At 35.0% G+C, this 15,742-nt stretch overlaps 1 protein-coding gene across 3 annotated transcripts in view; it reads right to left on the reverse strand.

The window, feature by feature from the left end:
* Positions 1-282: 282 nt before the first annotated feature.
* Stxbp5l (syntaxin binding protein 5L) overlaps positions 283-15,742 on the reverse strand; it is a 175,050-nt gene continuing 159,590 nt past the window's right edge. For all 3 annotated transcript variants that reach the window (XM_090345538.1, XM_090345536.1, XM_090345543.1), the window contains 5 exons: positions 8,618-8,975; positions 6,368-6,533; positions 4,231-4,342; positions 2,541-2,761; positions 283-1,764 (listed from right to left, as the gene is read on the reverse strand). In XM_090345538.1, coding sequence (XP_090201664.1) covers positions 1,723-1,764; positions 2,541-2,761; positions 4,231-4,342; positions 6,368-6,533; positions 8,618-8,975 — 899 coding nt within the window. In that variant the 3' untranslated portion in view covers positions 283-1,722. The remainder of the gene's footprint in view (positions 1,765-2,540; positions 2,762-4,230; positions 4,343-6,367; positions 6,534-8,617; positions 8,976-15,742) is intronic.

The following is a 15,742-nucleotide window of genomic DNA, read 5'->3' on the forward strand; positions in this document are numbered from 1 at the left end:
ATGCTGTCATACATTTTCTGGCTCTTCTAAAACATTTTCTTTCTTTGAAATTAACAAGAAAATTTTAAAGCAAGCACCATTTCAAATAAATAAACAAAAAATCTTCAATGGCTATTAAAATAACCTGGCTCCGAGAAAATGATGATTTCTTAAGAATCACAAGTATAAATCTAGTTAAGTAAGTCCTGAACTAATCAAGAAGATTCAATAAACCAAGCCCATAATTAAGGGGAAAATTATTTTAAAGGAACGAAGTCAGATGGGTGTGTGTGTGTATATTATGATTGATTATTGGCTCTCAGAATAGAAGCTTTCATTTTGTTTTTTCTCTAGTGTTCTCTGTGGGACTGTGAAAGATGATTTTTTAAATCATACTAAGGGTATTTTTCATTTTTGAACTATTTTTAATAAGAAATAGGTATTTGAATTATTCCTGTGGCTTATATTTGTTAACATAATTACTGGCCAAATTGTTAATTTTGTATTATTAAATTATCTGTGTATTTATATTGTCCATAGGATGACTGGACAAGGTTGCTAAAATTCCAGTACATTTTATAAAGAGTTACATTAGTAAATATTGAACCAAAAGAATTTTCTAATGAAAGCCCTTATTAATCGTAAATGTATTAAATCAAAATTCCTTTCCCAAAACATTAACAGAGGTTTTACTGAATGTCACTACAGAAAATGACCAGTTTGGTCTGTGAATGTCAAGCTGCAAAAGCACCTTGGGATTATAGATCCTATCCAGTATGAACAGTAATATACTGTGTAATCAGCAGACAGAGATACAAATGGAGTTCAAAAATAGATTATTTTAGAAACTGAAATTGGGATGTGTGAAATTTTACTGTGTAAAATCAGTTCTCCAAGCAAAAGTCACTGCTTCTATAGACTAGTTTCCCCAAAAACTGTCAGTTCCTCTAATGAGCACAAGCCAAGCTGAAAAATGTGTTAAAGTGACTCAACCCTGCACAATTTGTGGCTAAAAGTAGCAACCCATTCTGAAGGTGATAGAAATGGAAATAATTGTGTTGGGCATGATTTGCTATCCTGACAATACTCGATTGTGAATGAGAACTGTGAATGAAGTAGCATACTATGGAGAGAGAAGTATATTAATTAGATTGTTGGCATAAGAATTCATTAATGTCCTAGTATAATGAAAGTTACAGATGAGAAGAAAACTTTTTTTTGTTTTGCTTTCTTTTTCAGTTGAATATGGCAAATATACTTGAAATGCATTGATATTTTCTAATCCGGACTTTTTGTTGGGTGTGGCCCAAATTATAAAAATAGTTTACCATAATCATTTTTCTTCTGTCACAACATGCTTTTTTTCTTTTCCTCTTAAGATGTTAATTTATCATGCAAAGATTTTTTTACTAAGTGCGTTAATGCTTTTGTTTGTACAGGAAATTTCAAATCAAAAGGACTTCCCCATAGTTTCTATGTAAATCCTTAGCAAATTACATGCCAAGATGATAGCTCCATTCCACAATTGGTAAAGGCAAATTCAGCCACTATCTTGAGATTTTAACCAGGGTTCCAGTCTTTTGGTTGAATAGTGTCTTTGATGAGTTTCTTTTGCAATAACTGGACTGTAATGGAATATTCTGTAGAAGAAACTGGCTTTTAGCAGTTGAATAGTGATGCTGGGAATAAATTTGTTTTCCCTGAATAATGGTTTCTCAAAGCAGTCACAGCTTCCTTAGAAGTTTAGAATTGGTACCATTTCTTATCTTTATACTTCAGCATTAACTGTAAAAAGAAAAACAGTAATCATAAGCTGCTAAAATATTTTAAGTGGTTTAGAAGCAAGTCTATATTGATATAATCATGATTCTCTTAAGTCTCAAAACACAATGATTTCTTGTTATGTTGAACAAAGTACATACAAGAAAGATTTAAAATACAAGCTCTCACTCAATCAAGCTGTACAAACTCAGCTGATAAGAAGTATTTTTTCATGGCCGAGACAAAATAATGTGAACCTACTACTTCTTACACCTTGTGGGACTCACATAATCTACCTGTGTACCTTTCAAGCAGGTAATACATAATACAGATGTACTATACGAGAACCAGTGGATATTTTTCGTTATCTTCAGTGGTAATAAAATACTAATATAGTAGAGTATTGTAAAAAATTAACTCCCCAAGCTGGGTACTGATGGCTCATGCCTATAATCCTAACTACACAGGAGGTTTAGATCTGAGGATCATGGCTCAAAGCCAGCCTGAGCAGGATAGTCTGTGAGACTCTTGTCCCCAATTAACTATCAAAACAGCTGGAAGTTGAGTTGTGGTTCAAGTAAAGTGTTAGCCTTGAGCAAAGGAGTTTAGGACAGGTCCCAGGCTCTGAGTTCAAGTCACAGGACTGACATACACACATCACAAATTATCTCCTCCTAGTAACTGGAATTGTAAGATTTGTAAGAGACCCTAATTCATATGGTGTCTCCTTTTAGCTTGTGACAACTTTAAATGCTTGAAGTGACACCTGTATGGCAATGTGTATTTACTTAGCACCTTACCTCATGTGCGTGTTTGGAAAATGCTTCTGCGCTGGTCATCATGCCCGCTGTCTTCTCTTCCAGCTCCCCCAGCCTCTGTCCTCTTTCATCAAGAGCAATCCGGGCGCGGGTCAGCTCTCCCATGACCCCCCCGGCAGCACCTTTCATCCCCTCGATGCTGCCCGGTCCAGGGATGTGCTGTGCAAGGCTGCGGGAGGCTTTTCCAGCTGAAGCTTCCCCAACTGCAAATTTAAGGCATCACAATTTAAAGATGTTGTCATTAATTCAAATAGCCAATGTCACCAAAACAAAATACTTAGGCTTATAAAAGTGTACAATTCACTGGTCCTGCAACTACCACTATACCTAACATGACAATGTTTTCATTATGCCAGAAAGAAACTTTCTGCTCATTCTGAGTCATTCCTAGATTCTCCTGGCCCATCCCCAGGCACCAGTGATCTATCTTTTTATTTTATTTTATTTTTTTATTATCAAGTTGATGGACAGAGGGTTACAGTTACATATATAAGGTAGTGACTATATTTCTTGCTGTTTCCCTTCCCTTCCCTAATTCAGCTACCTGTATATACAATACACAGGGTACCAAAATCAAATACATTGACAACAGGGGATAAAGCATAGGGGAGAAAATGAAAGAAAAAGAAATAATGCCACAAAGTACATTACAAACAACAACCACAAAGAAAAACCTCAAGTTACTATGGATTTGCCTGTTCTGAATATTTCATACAAATGAAATTATATACATATAGCCTTTTCTGATTTATTATGATTTGAAGTCACTTGAAATTCATCTGTTGTGCATTGGAAGCCATCCATATCGATATGTAGCATGTATCAATATTTTGTTCCTTTTTATATCCTAATGATAAATGATGGCACCTAGATCTTTTTGCAGAGTTAAAAGTGCAAGAGAAAGAGTTTTAGTTCTTCATGTCTTCATGATACAGTTTGAAACAAATATTTTTATTGTCTCTCATAAAATGTTTCCTAATATTTTCCTACTTTTTTTTTGCCAGTCTGGAGGCTTGAACTCAGGGCCTGAACACTGTCCTTGCGTTTTCTCAAGGCTAGAGCTCTACCACTTGAGCCACAGCACCATTTCCGGCTTTTTCTATGTGTGCGGTACCAAGGAATTGAATCCTCGTCTTCGTGCTTGCTAGGCAAGCACTTTAACCACTAGGCCACACTCCCTGCCTCCCTACTGTTTTTTTGGTTATTATTTGTCAGTCCCCTTGGTTGTTTTCTTTAGTGTAGTTTATTCTATGGCATTGATAAATTTACATTCTGAATAGAGAATATGTTTCTCAGCAATAATAATAGGAAGGCAGGCTAAATATTTTAGGCTTAATTAATGAATGCCCTCATTAATTATATATATTAGTATATATACTCTATCAGTAAATGAGACCTTTATTGCATATAATTTATTTGAATTCTATATACCATTTTATTAAAATTCATTTCCCAATACAAAGTGACTACTTTTATTTATGTTTGGGAACCAAATCATCTTAGTACAGAAGGAAATGAATATTAAAACTTGAAGACAAAAGGAAAACATCTATTTTAGAATTTCACATCACATATCACACTAAGTTACACATAAACACAAACATATACAGTCAGAAACACAAAAACAAGTCAACAATTTTGTGATAAATTGTGTCATCAGGAATTTACTTACAAAGTTCTTCTCTGTCAAATGTTTGTCCACTTCCACCAAACAATCCCTTTAGAAAGCCTCTATTTTGAGCTTCTGGCGTCTCAATGGGAGTAAACAAATCTCCAAGCATGTCCTGTATCAAATTCAAAGAGAATAAGAGCATAAGAATAACTAAGAATAAATTAATAGACTACAAACTAACACTGTGGTTAGAGTAAGAATAAATTAATAAATAAAAACCAACACAGTATGCCTGGTGCTGGTGCCTTATGCCTGTAAGCGTAACTACTCAAGAGGCTGAGATCTGAGAATGGTGGTTCAAAGCCAGCCCGGGCACTAAAGTCCGTGAGACTTATCTCCAATTAACTGTGGCTCAAGTGGTAAGTGAGAACCTTGAGCTGTAGAGCTCAGGGACAATACCCAAGCCCAGAGTTCAAGCCCCCTGACTGAAAAAAACACACACACACACACAAAAAAAAAACCCCAAAAAACTTGGTTAACTATATCATGACTAGACAGTCTGATCGTCAAGGTTTACAGATCTCTTAGTGACATCTCCTTTTTCTTTTTCTTTTCATCCTTTCCCTTCCCCAGAAATCAAGTTAATATATTCACCCTAGGAAAATTTCCATTTCTGATCAATAATGACCCATTTAGATTCCTGAATCTTTTCCAATTACCACAGATTTTTTTCCTATCTTGTAAATCCCTTCCCTGAATCAAATGGGAACTTTCCTAGGAAATAAGAATCTTTTGTGAGTGTATGGAAGATGGGCTTACTTTTATTTCAAGTACAAAATTACAGTGCACTTCAAGATCATTTCAATAAGTCAAATTTTGATTCATCCCATAGTTGTGTCCTCAACATTTAATAAATATAATAATACCTTGGGAAATTCTTGTTACAAATGCAGCTGTTCAGGTTGCATTGCATAAACATTAAATCAGAACTTACATAGCTCGTCATGGTTATTTGCATTTTTAAATTTTATTGCTGGAGTGATATACAGAGGTTACAGTTACATTCATCAGGTAGTGGGTACATTACTTCTTGAACATTGTTACCCTTTACATTTTTTAAAAAACAATTCTGGTTTTCAAGGATTTTACAAAACAGTCCCATGTCCAAGTGTCATCAGTATGGAGGAAGGAACCAAGACTCAGAAGATAGGGATTTGCCATTTAACTTCCAGTGTGATTTTAACTTCATCATCTTCCCACATGTCTTCTCACCTGACACGTGACTTCCCTCTTTATAAATGACAGCCCTGCATATTTATTCACCAACATCTATTCTCCTCCAAGAAAGAAAAAAATCCTTCCCTTTTCTCTCATTATAATGTTTAATAATTCTCAGAATGAATGGATTTCACTTTATAGCTATCCAATCTGGTAACTTCTTTCCATTCTCACTGCTTGTTTACTTATTTCAAGCCAGGTGTGTGGTGTGTGTGTGTGTGTGCGCGCGCGTGTGTGTGTTTCATTTTGTTTTGTTTTACTTTATTGTTAAAAGCTTCCTCATTGTTTCCCCCATCTTCAGTATTTCATCCTCAGAACCAATGGCTCTTCCTAACGTACAAAATGAAGGTATGCAATCAGTTAAATCTCTAAGGAGTTCTTTAAAAAAAAAAAAAAAGGCCATTCTTACTTATGTAAAGTTAGATAATTTTTATGCCTATCCTATTTTTAGGTGGTTTATTGCTATTATCAAAGACAAATGGCCAATTTTAACTGTAAGACACAGTTATCTGTGCTACTCTTAGTCAAAATCTAGGCTTCTGCAGAAACTCAAAACTTCTCCTGAACTCAAAACTTCTTTAAAAAGACCCTAAACTGCTGAAATAAGATGCATTTTTTGTTATTGTGTCCATACATATTTCTGACTTTAGGAAGATAGCTTATAATCTTCATTGGTTCTTCATGAGTAAAAGTAGAAATCAAAACCAAACAAAGCACAACAAATGAGAAGATGAACAAATGGACTGGAGGTGCAATTCAGTACGATCTTTACATCCACAGAACTGTAGTAGAGAAGCCAAAATAACATTAAAGCCACGTTCTAGAAAAGACATTTGTTTTCCAATCCAATTTCATTTTTACACTTGTCTCCCATTCCATTTTAACAACCATACCAATTTTAAAAATGTATTTGACTTACCTGCAGATTATCACACATTTCTTGGCTGTACGTTAACCGCTGAATTTCAGTAGGAGAGACAAGGTATAATGCTTGTCCTTCATTGGTAAAACAAAATGTCCGTGCTATCCTCATGTCTGTCAGTGGCAGGTAATTAACATCCAACATTGGACGAAGACTAGGTAGGCTAAATAGAAAAAAAAAATAAGTCTGAATTTCATAGTTAAGCTGATAAAAACATTTCTTTTCATAAAATGGTAATTTTTAATATTTTATTTATTGTCTTGAAGATTTAATAGTAATAAACAGACTTTCACACAAAATTATAAGCACGTAAAGATCATGGGCAAAGTTCTATCTTTTTTCACAATTTAATATTTATTATATGCATTTTATATACACTATTTTTCAACAGCTGTACGTTTGCTTTGTGGTACAATCTTAAAAATTTACTGATTCATAGTTTGTAAAACAAAAACCTTACAAAACTCATCAAAACAAAGTTCTATCTTAATCCACACAGATGCTTAGTAAATATTCATGAAGAATTAAATGAAACCTCAGAGATATTTTTTGTGTCACTTTTTGTTTTCTATAATTAGAGCCTGTGGCTATAGTAGATAGAAAATAGCTCAAAAGAATCTGATTGCAAAATCAGTCTTGTCTTTAAGATAGAACCCTTAGGTTTGAGGAGAGATAGCAACTGTAGAGACATAGAATGAGGTTAGTTTGTTGTGCCTGGAAATAGAATGGCATTGTTCCTTTATAGAGAAAATGAAAATTACCTAAAACTTACATTAATACTTACTATCCACATGTTATATATTACTAAAATGGTCAAATATTTTGAAATGTTCTCAGAAACACTGAAAAATTTGTTACAATGCAATATCAAAATAAAACCTAGCATGCAAAACAGCTTTTATAAAGGAAGACTGGAATATCATTTTTCTCAAAGTTTAAAATTTTTATCAGTTGTTTAAAAACTGTCTCTCTTTTTTTTATTTCTCAAGGAATCCTTTGCCTCATAAATGGGGATGGTAGCACATTTTCATTTAAATAGAAGTTACTTTTGGAAACACATACTATTTGAAAAACTAAAAAGTAGTAAAATTTTATGATTTTTATCAGTTAAATTCCACTTTTGACAAAGTACCTGAATGTTAATTTAGAATATGGAAAGCTATGTGTCTATATGACACTCACAAATAAATAAACTTTTTTTTCAAAATTGACCCATTTCTAATGGTTAAATCATCATTTGTAACAAAAAAAATAGAATGATCTTCATTGGAAATCCTTCAAAAATAACAGACTTAGACAGAAAAAATCTTGGAAACATAAGAATAACATCATAGGAGTGGTTTTTTTCAAAATTTTTTTTCTTGGTAACTTGACTTACGGCAATGTTCATTCTCCCCAATCAAAAATAAAATTAAAAAAAAAAACTACTGTGGCTGCGCTAGTGGGTCATGCCTGTAATCCAGCTACTTGGGAGGCTGAGATCTGAAGATTGCAGTTCAAAGCCAGCCTGGGCACAAACAAAAGTCCATGAGACTCTTATCTCCAATTAAACACCAGAAAGGAAAAAAAAGCACCAGGAAAACTTAGTTTTACTGACCCTCCCACCCCCTTTCTCACAAGTCTTGTGGCATGAACTCAGGGCCTGGGCACTGTCTTCGGGCTTTCTCAAGGCAAGTGCTCTACCACTTGGGCCACAGCACCACTTCTGGCCTTTTCTGTGTATGTGGAGTATCAAGGAATCAAACCTAGGATTTCATGCATGCTAGGCAAGCACTCTACCATAAGGCCACACTCTCACCCCCCCACACCCTCTCATTAAACACAAAATTAATGCATACTGGGGGTAAGGGAATAGATAGTGAATGTGTCGAGCTTTATGGACTATATTGTTTCAGTTATGTATTGAAGTGCTTGTTTATTCTACTCACCCAGTGCTAAGCACAGCATTTGATCACATTTACTTAAAAAATGTTTGTTAACTTCCTGTTTGATGACTGGGAAATCCTTTTTCTTAAATTCCTTGTATCAATTAAAAAGAATTTCATTCATAGTATCAGTTATTTTTAAAAGCAAAACAAAAACTTCTACCAAAAATCCTCAAGAAATCTAAACTGTTCCCAAGAAATCTAAACTGTTCAACAATAAAACATTCACAAACACAGTGAAACAATGTTTCTCAGGTCGCTTCTTGATAACATCTATTGCTCTGGATTGTGATTACCGGATAACTGATAAAGAAGTAAATACCTCATTATCATGATATGCCCATTAGCACAAAAGCATGCCAGACAGGCGCTGTTACACATCACCACCACATTTGCTTGCAGGATGAAAGATGTCTCAGTGATATTATGAACATAAAGGCAAGTTTGAGAAGGCAGTGAGAAGACTTTGGCTTGTTTTTCTGAGCAGATTATTGTATACTGATGATCTCCTGTTTCTTGGGATGAAGAGGAGTTCATGACCAATTTCCTTCTTCCAATTTTCTCATTTTCATCCATGTTATTTGGGTCCCTCCAGACTTCATATGGTGGTTGCATTAATGCACCAGTTCGATCCATACAAGAAAATGTTAGCACAGCTCCTTTCAATGAGAGGAATGTACCTATAAAAACAATTTCACATCACTGGCATGTGAAATTCTTTCTGTAACTTTTGTTCTTCTATGGTCAGTAAATGCTTTACATTATGATAACTTATACCTATAATATCATATATATTGCCCTAATATTCAGAAATTAAGATATCTGTGTTAATCCATTGCAGTATCTTAGAAGTATAAAATATTATGTGTGAAGAAAACAATATAGGCCAACAACTTGTCAAATGTTTTGATTACATGAATGACCTGGGCCAGGTCATAATTTAACCTGGATTAGGACTCAGATTTCATTATCCTATATATCCCCTTAAAATCCATTTTTAAAAATCAGATTTTGGAAAAGGTACTCTCAATTATTCAAATATAGTCATTTAAAAAAATAAGCTTTCATTCTGATTCTATATTTTTTGTTTCATAGGCCATTTGTTAGCAAATACTTTCCCTGTTATTTAAAAAATTGGATACTCAATAGATTTCATAAAGTTTCAATATTTAGAGTTTATGTCGGCAAATTAGAAATAATTAAAATTTAATTTTACAAAAACATATACCTTTAATAATAACTTTCATGTCTTAGGCAAGCTTTTCCTTCTTCGTTCAGAAAATAGTTTACTCACCTGGATTTGCCAAGGTTAAATATCGATGCAAGATCAATACCTATGGGTAATTTTTTACTAGTGTCATAGGACAGTATGCTAATGGCTCATGGTGTATATGCTACAGGGTCACTGCTCTAGCTAAGCACATCCTAAAGGGTGTTAAGGTTGGAAACAAGGAGAACAATGAAGTGATCCAGATGAGAAACAGATAGAGGCTTATTTGAACCAGGTGATGATAGCAGAGCTGGTAAGAAATATTAAGAATTTCAGTGTATTATAAAAGTCAAGCAAACAAACTTTAGTAATTATATTGAAGCTGTGAAAATTTAGAGGTCAGGATGATTCTAAAACTTTCTGGAACCTTAAAAATGAAATCATGATTCAGAATGATGGGAAAGATTGAGGAAGAAAGGAAAGGAATATCATGATAAAGGGCATGTTAAATTTAAGATGCTCTTTAGACATATAAGTGAAGGTCAAATAGCTTGATGCCTGTGCCAGCCATTTGGTTATGTCTAAACTATTAACAAATATATAACCCATCAGCTTATCATTTAATATACACAGAAAAATAGTCTAAGAAGTCAGTCACAATATTCTGATTCTTGTCTGCCTGTGCATGTGTATGCACACCAATATTGAGGCACCAGGGCTTCAAGCTCACACTCAACTCATAACTGGTTCTGTCACATGTGACCCACATCCTCAATCTAGCTTTTCTTGCTGCATAGTTGGAGGTAGAATCTCTTAGATTTTTCTGCCTGGGTTGCTCCAAACCTCAGTGTTTAGATTTCAGCCTCCTGTAAAGCTAAGAATACAGGTAGGAGACATCAACACTAGTGCCCCACTTCAGTGTAGTTTTGATTTGCATTTCAATGATAGCTTTAGATGTCAAACTGTTTTCATGTGTTTATTGTCATGTGTTCATTCGAGAAGTATGGTTCAGTTCCTGTATCAAATTATTTTATTACTAATAGAAGCATATAATATTTAGTCTAATAAAAGCACATCATTTTTGGTGCTTGTACTGGTGCTTGAACTCAGTGCATAGGTATTGTCCCTGAGCTACATTGCTCAAGGCTAGCAGTCTAGCCTTTGAACCAAAGCTCTACTTCCAGGTTTTTGATAATTGAACATAAAAGTCTCAAGGGCTTTTCTGTTCTAACTGGCTTCAAACTGAGTAGCTAGGGTTACATACTTAAGCCACTGGTGCCTGGCCTGCAGTTTGGATTTTAATCTGTTGGGTGACTAGGTGGCTAAGATTTCTCCCATTTTGTAGGCTATGAATTACTATTTTTAGTTTATCAAAGAAAACATATGCAAAGTGGACACAAGTATATGTAAAGAAGCTCAATGCAACTAATAATCAAAATCCTGATGAGATAAAACTTCACATGTAGGGCTGAAGATGGGGGCTCAAGTGGTAGAGTACTAGCCAAGTAAGAGTAAGGTAGTGAGACCCTGAGTTCAAACCTAAGTACTATTAAACCAACCAGCAAGCAACTTTTAGTTTTATAAAAGATAAAAATTCTGCAATGTTCAACATCATGGATAAGCCTGAAGAACAGTATGTTAAATGAGGTAAGACAGACCAGAAGAACAAATACTGCATGATTTTGCTGATATAAGACATTTAAAATATTCAAACTCATAGAAACACAGAGTACAATGATGTTTCCAGAGACTAGAAGAGGAAATGGGGAATTGACAATCAACTAATACAACACTGCAGTTATGAAAGAAGTTCTAAGGATCTGCTGTACAACATTGGGCTTACAGATAATAAACAGATGGCAGTACATTTAAGGGTTCCCATAGCTGAGGTAGGACTATCAGGAATAAAATGGAGAGCATGATTTGCAAAAAGAGTATGGACTGGGACAACTATTACAGTGAGTCAGTAAGTATGCTGTAAAGGAGAGCAGAATCTTCTATTTTACATTTGAACTGGCTTTCTATCTCTATTTTTTCCAGATGAAACTTCAATATCTTTATTCTTCTTATTGCTATAATTTATGAATTCCAGCTAGGCTTTCTTTCAATGGTCAATTATAGAACACAGATTTAGGCCCAGGTGATAGATTTCTCCTTTAAACTAACACTTTATTTATAGCTCTATCAGAGTTAGAGAAGGTCGAACAGATGATGAAGAGCTTCCATCTCTCTCATTTCTCCTATATTAACATCCTGTAAATATGACAGTTGTTATAGTTGAAGAACTGATATCCACATGTTATGACTAAAACGTTGAAGAAACAGAAAAATGCTCATATGGAAACTTAGCCTCGGAGACACCTTCTATATCTCATTTATTGCATGTGAAGAAAGTTTTTAAATACCAAACAGAGGCCAAAAGTTAAATTTAATGCCAAAGTCAATATGTATTTTGTCATCATTCTTGGCATTAGTTTGTTTGCTAAGAATGGCAAAACAATTTCCCTATAAAACCGAGATTCTATATTATTTATTTTTCTATTCTGTGACTTAGAAATCATATTTACTAGAAGATATATTATTAAATCATGGGTTTAAGTTTATGGAACACAGAAATTTTAACTTTCAAACTTGTTATAAATGCTTATATCATATGTATATTGATTCATTTGTTGATATAAAGAAATAGTAATTCATTATTATTTCACTGAGCTTGCTCCACTTCAATTAGAATGAAAAAGATGCATATCTCCTTAAGATTAAAAGTAAAGTAAAACATACTTTTCCACTGTGAAATATATTGTTCTTAACAGGTTAAAGCACAATGGATTTATCTGAATTGGCTGCACTGCTAATAGAGAGCTGACTATTCTGTCTCTCGTCTACCTGAAAGAATTTAGTACATAACACAGGACACAACTCTAACTTGTCATACTAAATGTACTTTTAAAATTTTAATCAACTTTCTGAACTAAATCTATAGTTTTCTTTTCCCTTTTTATGCTAGTCCTGGGCTTGAACTTGGTGTCTTGGCACTGTTCCTATTTTGTTTTGTGGCTTCTGTTTGTTTGTTTTTTGTTTTTGCCAGACCTGGGGTTGAACTCAGGGCCTGAGCATTGTCCTTGAGCTATTTCCTCAAGGCTAGAACTCTACCACTTGTGCCACAGCACCACGTCTATGTATGTGGTACTGAGGAGTCAAACCCCTGTCTTTGTGCATGCTAGGCAAGCACTCTACCACTAGGCTAAACCCCTGGCCCTCATATGTACCTTTTTTTTTTTTTTGCCAGTCCTGGGCTTGAGCTCAGAGCCTGAGCACTGTCCTTGGACTTTCTCAAGGCTAGAGCTCTACCACTTGAGCCTCAGCGCCACTTCCGGCTTTTTTCTATGTATGTGGTACCGAGGAATCGAACCTGGGTCTTCCTGCATGCTAGGCAAGCACTTTAACCACTAGGCCAAACTCCCGGCCCATATGTACCTTTTTTTAAAGAGGACTGAGGAACATTTTTTTTTTGCCAAAGGATATTTGAATATTTATAACCACACAGAACCATACAGAATTACCAGCTTAAAAAATTAGCTCTCTCATTTGTCATAATCAGTAGAAACCTTGGGCTCTACTAGCAGAGATTTACAATAGAACAAAATCTAGAGACATTAGGGCAAATAGTATGACACTAAATGTAAGGACCTCCAGGATAAGGAAACAAAAGCCATATAATGAATGACTGTTGTCCTTAATGTACTATGTTATTTCTCATCTCTTTTGCCATTCCTTGGTTATCTCATATTGTTACAATATATTTTATATGTGCTTAATTGGTTATTTGAAATTGGATAGGGAAGGGGAGAAATCAAGATAAGCAGGGGGGAGGGTGGGAGGGAAATGGGGACCATGTCATGAGAAAGAGTATCAATGTTTGTGAAATTATGCACCTTTTATCTGGTGAATATAATGTAACCCTTCTATTAATCACAATAAAAAAGAAGGGAAAAAATTAGCTCTCTATATTTGACCAAACATTAACTCATCCCTTAGATGATGGCTGGAACTGAATCTCTCTGATGAGATGTGTGATGTTTGCTGTTACTGATTTTGCTACTAACAAGTGCTTTTTGAGATTTGTGTCTGTCAGCCTGGAGTTGGAGTCACTCTTTGAAACAGAAAGTTTTGAAATGAACTGCTTTAGCAATAAGTTGTTCCAAACACAGATGCATATTTCAGTGTGTACGTCCTCACGGTAGGCAATTTTGAATTCAAACATGTTTCTTCGACTCTTTGCCACCTCCCTTCTTACTTCAAAGTCATAAACCATTTCACCACATTCAGAGTCAAGAGTTTAGTGATTTTAAACTGGCAGGTGTTAAATCCTCTGCTTTTGACAAATTTTACACTTACCATTACTGTTGACATCACATTGTTGAATTGCAAAGACTGTGTACAGAGACTTCCTTGGTATACGCAGTAGTATTAATTAAATCACTTGGATCAGTTTTTTCCTTAACAAATGCAACTATCCCTTTTTGTTAGCCAGTGATGGCTGGAGCTTCATCTCTAGTAAGGCCACATTTTTTTTTTAACGTTAGCTCAATTTTTTCTTTGATAACATAAGTCTTCAAGTAAGTCCTCACTTCCTGTAGTGTTATACATGGCTTCCTGACCCCCATTCCTCTCACGTGTTCATATCTTATGACCAAAACAGCCAGCTGGGTATTTGTTATGTCCACTCGTTTATCACAAGCCAGAGAAAAAATCTGGAAATCTCATGCAGAATCCTTCCATGTTTTGACAGAGTACCTGAGATGATTCTCCACAACAAACTAACACTCTGAAATACTTAGTTTTCTGGTACTAGCAATTCTGTAGTGACTACCATGCCCTCCTGTCACTAATTCCCTGTGCCCGGGCTCCAGATAACATCATCTGTCACAACCCAGCCTAATGAAAGGAGCAAGCTGTGATTCCAAACTGCTGAAGAGCACCACTTTTATTCAGATGAATTTGGTTTCTAATTCATTGAATTTATCTTGTTGTGAGCTGTAATTATGCTCTGGGTTGGCTACTTTTATTACTGCTGCTGCCACTGCTACTGTTATCATTACAAAGTAGGTGCAAAGATTTCCCTCTGATTTCAACTAAAAAATGGTATGCACATTTTTTTTGGTAATGTGTATCTCTGTGCATCAAGTTTCTTTTCTTTGTAGACACCATTTATGCATTGATAACTATCATGTGTGAATGTGTTGCCAGGGATAAGATTATTTTGCTTTGATATTGTAATCTGTAGCTTGGAGTGGGAATGCATCCAATGTTCATATAATTGACCCTTGAGGGTTTTTTGTGTACTGTAATTTCATTAATTTTCATCTGAAATTCAGATTTGAAGAGGGAATTTTGGAAGTGTAGATAAAAGTTGGATGGAGTTAAATATATTCAATGTTGACAAAGAAGTAACTTGATTGGAGGCAAGGTCACACTTCATCTTGCCTTATCATGACCCTGGGGGAAGGGTGAGGGCACAGTTTCCTACCACAGTGTGTTATCACCTCAGCAATGTGTATACACCCAACCTACCTGGCACTGGTTGTCCTCTGAGGAACTACAATACAGACAAGAGGGCAGAGGGCAACTGATGAGAAGCATATGCGTCTGCCCCATCAGACATTCATAACTGTTTTGTCTTGTAATGGAGTTTTTGTCCCTCAAAATTTGTTATGATTCACTTGATATTTTTAAGAAGCTCTCCTAGATTTCCTGAATTTGGTGTCCTGCCTGCAACTGCCTTGGCAAAGCCAGACTAAATGATTTTGTGGGCTGAACATTCCCTACTTTATTTTAAATAAAACTCCTTATCCTACATATTAATGACATTCTTTTTAAAAAAGAATCTAAAGCATTTCTTTTATATAGGAAAAAAGTAAAATCCATGTTAGGAGAATGTTAAAAATCCTCCAAGGAAAAAAAAGGGGAATGACAGTATCTCTTCTGTGAAGGGATACTCGAGTAATTTTACTGGTTGAATTCTCTAGGTATTAGGAGAGAAAAAAAACTATGTGGCATGCTTTTGAAACAAGATGACAAGACTGTGAAAAACTTGAAATCCACTATAGGTCAGGCATTTTCTCTCGTGATTTCTTCAAGAATGATGTAAATGCACTCATAGGCTCTGATCTGGCATAGAATTTGGGAGAAAAGCTTCAATGTATTTAAAACAAATTTAACGTTCGCATTAAGGTT

The sequence above is a fragment of the Megascapheus bottae genome, chromosome 1, assembly GCF_031878675.1.
Source record: "Megascapheus bottae isolate mThoBot1 chromosome 1, mThoBot2.hap1, whole genome shotgun sequence".
In the NCBI taxonomy this organism is placed as follows: Eukaryota; Metazoa; Chordata; class Mammalia; order Rodentia; family Geomyidae; genus Megascapheus; species Megascapheus bottae.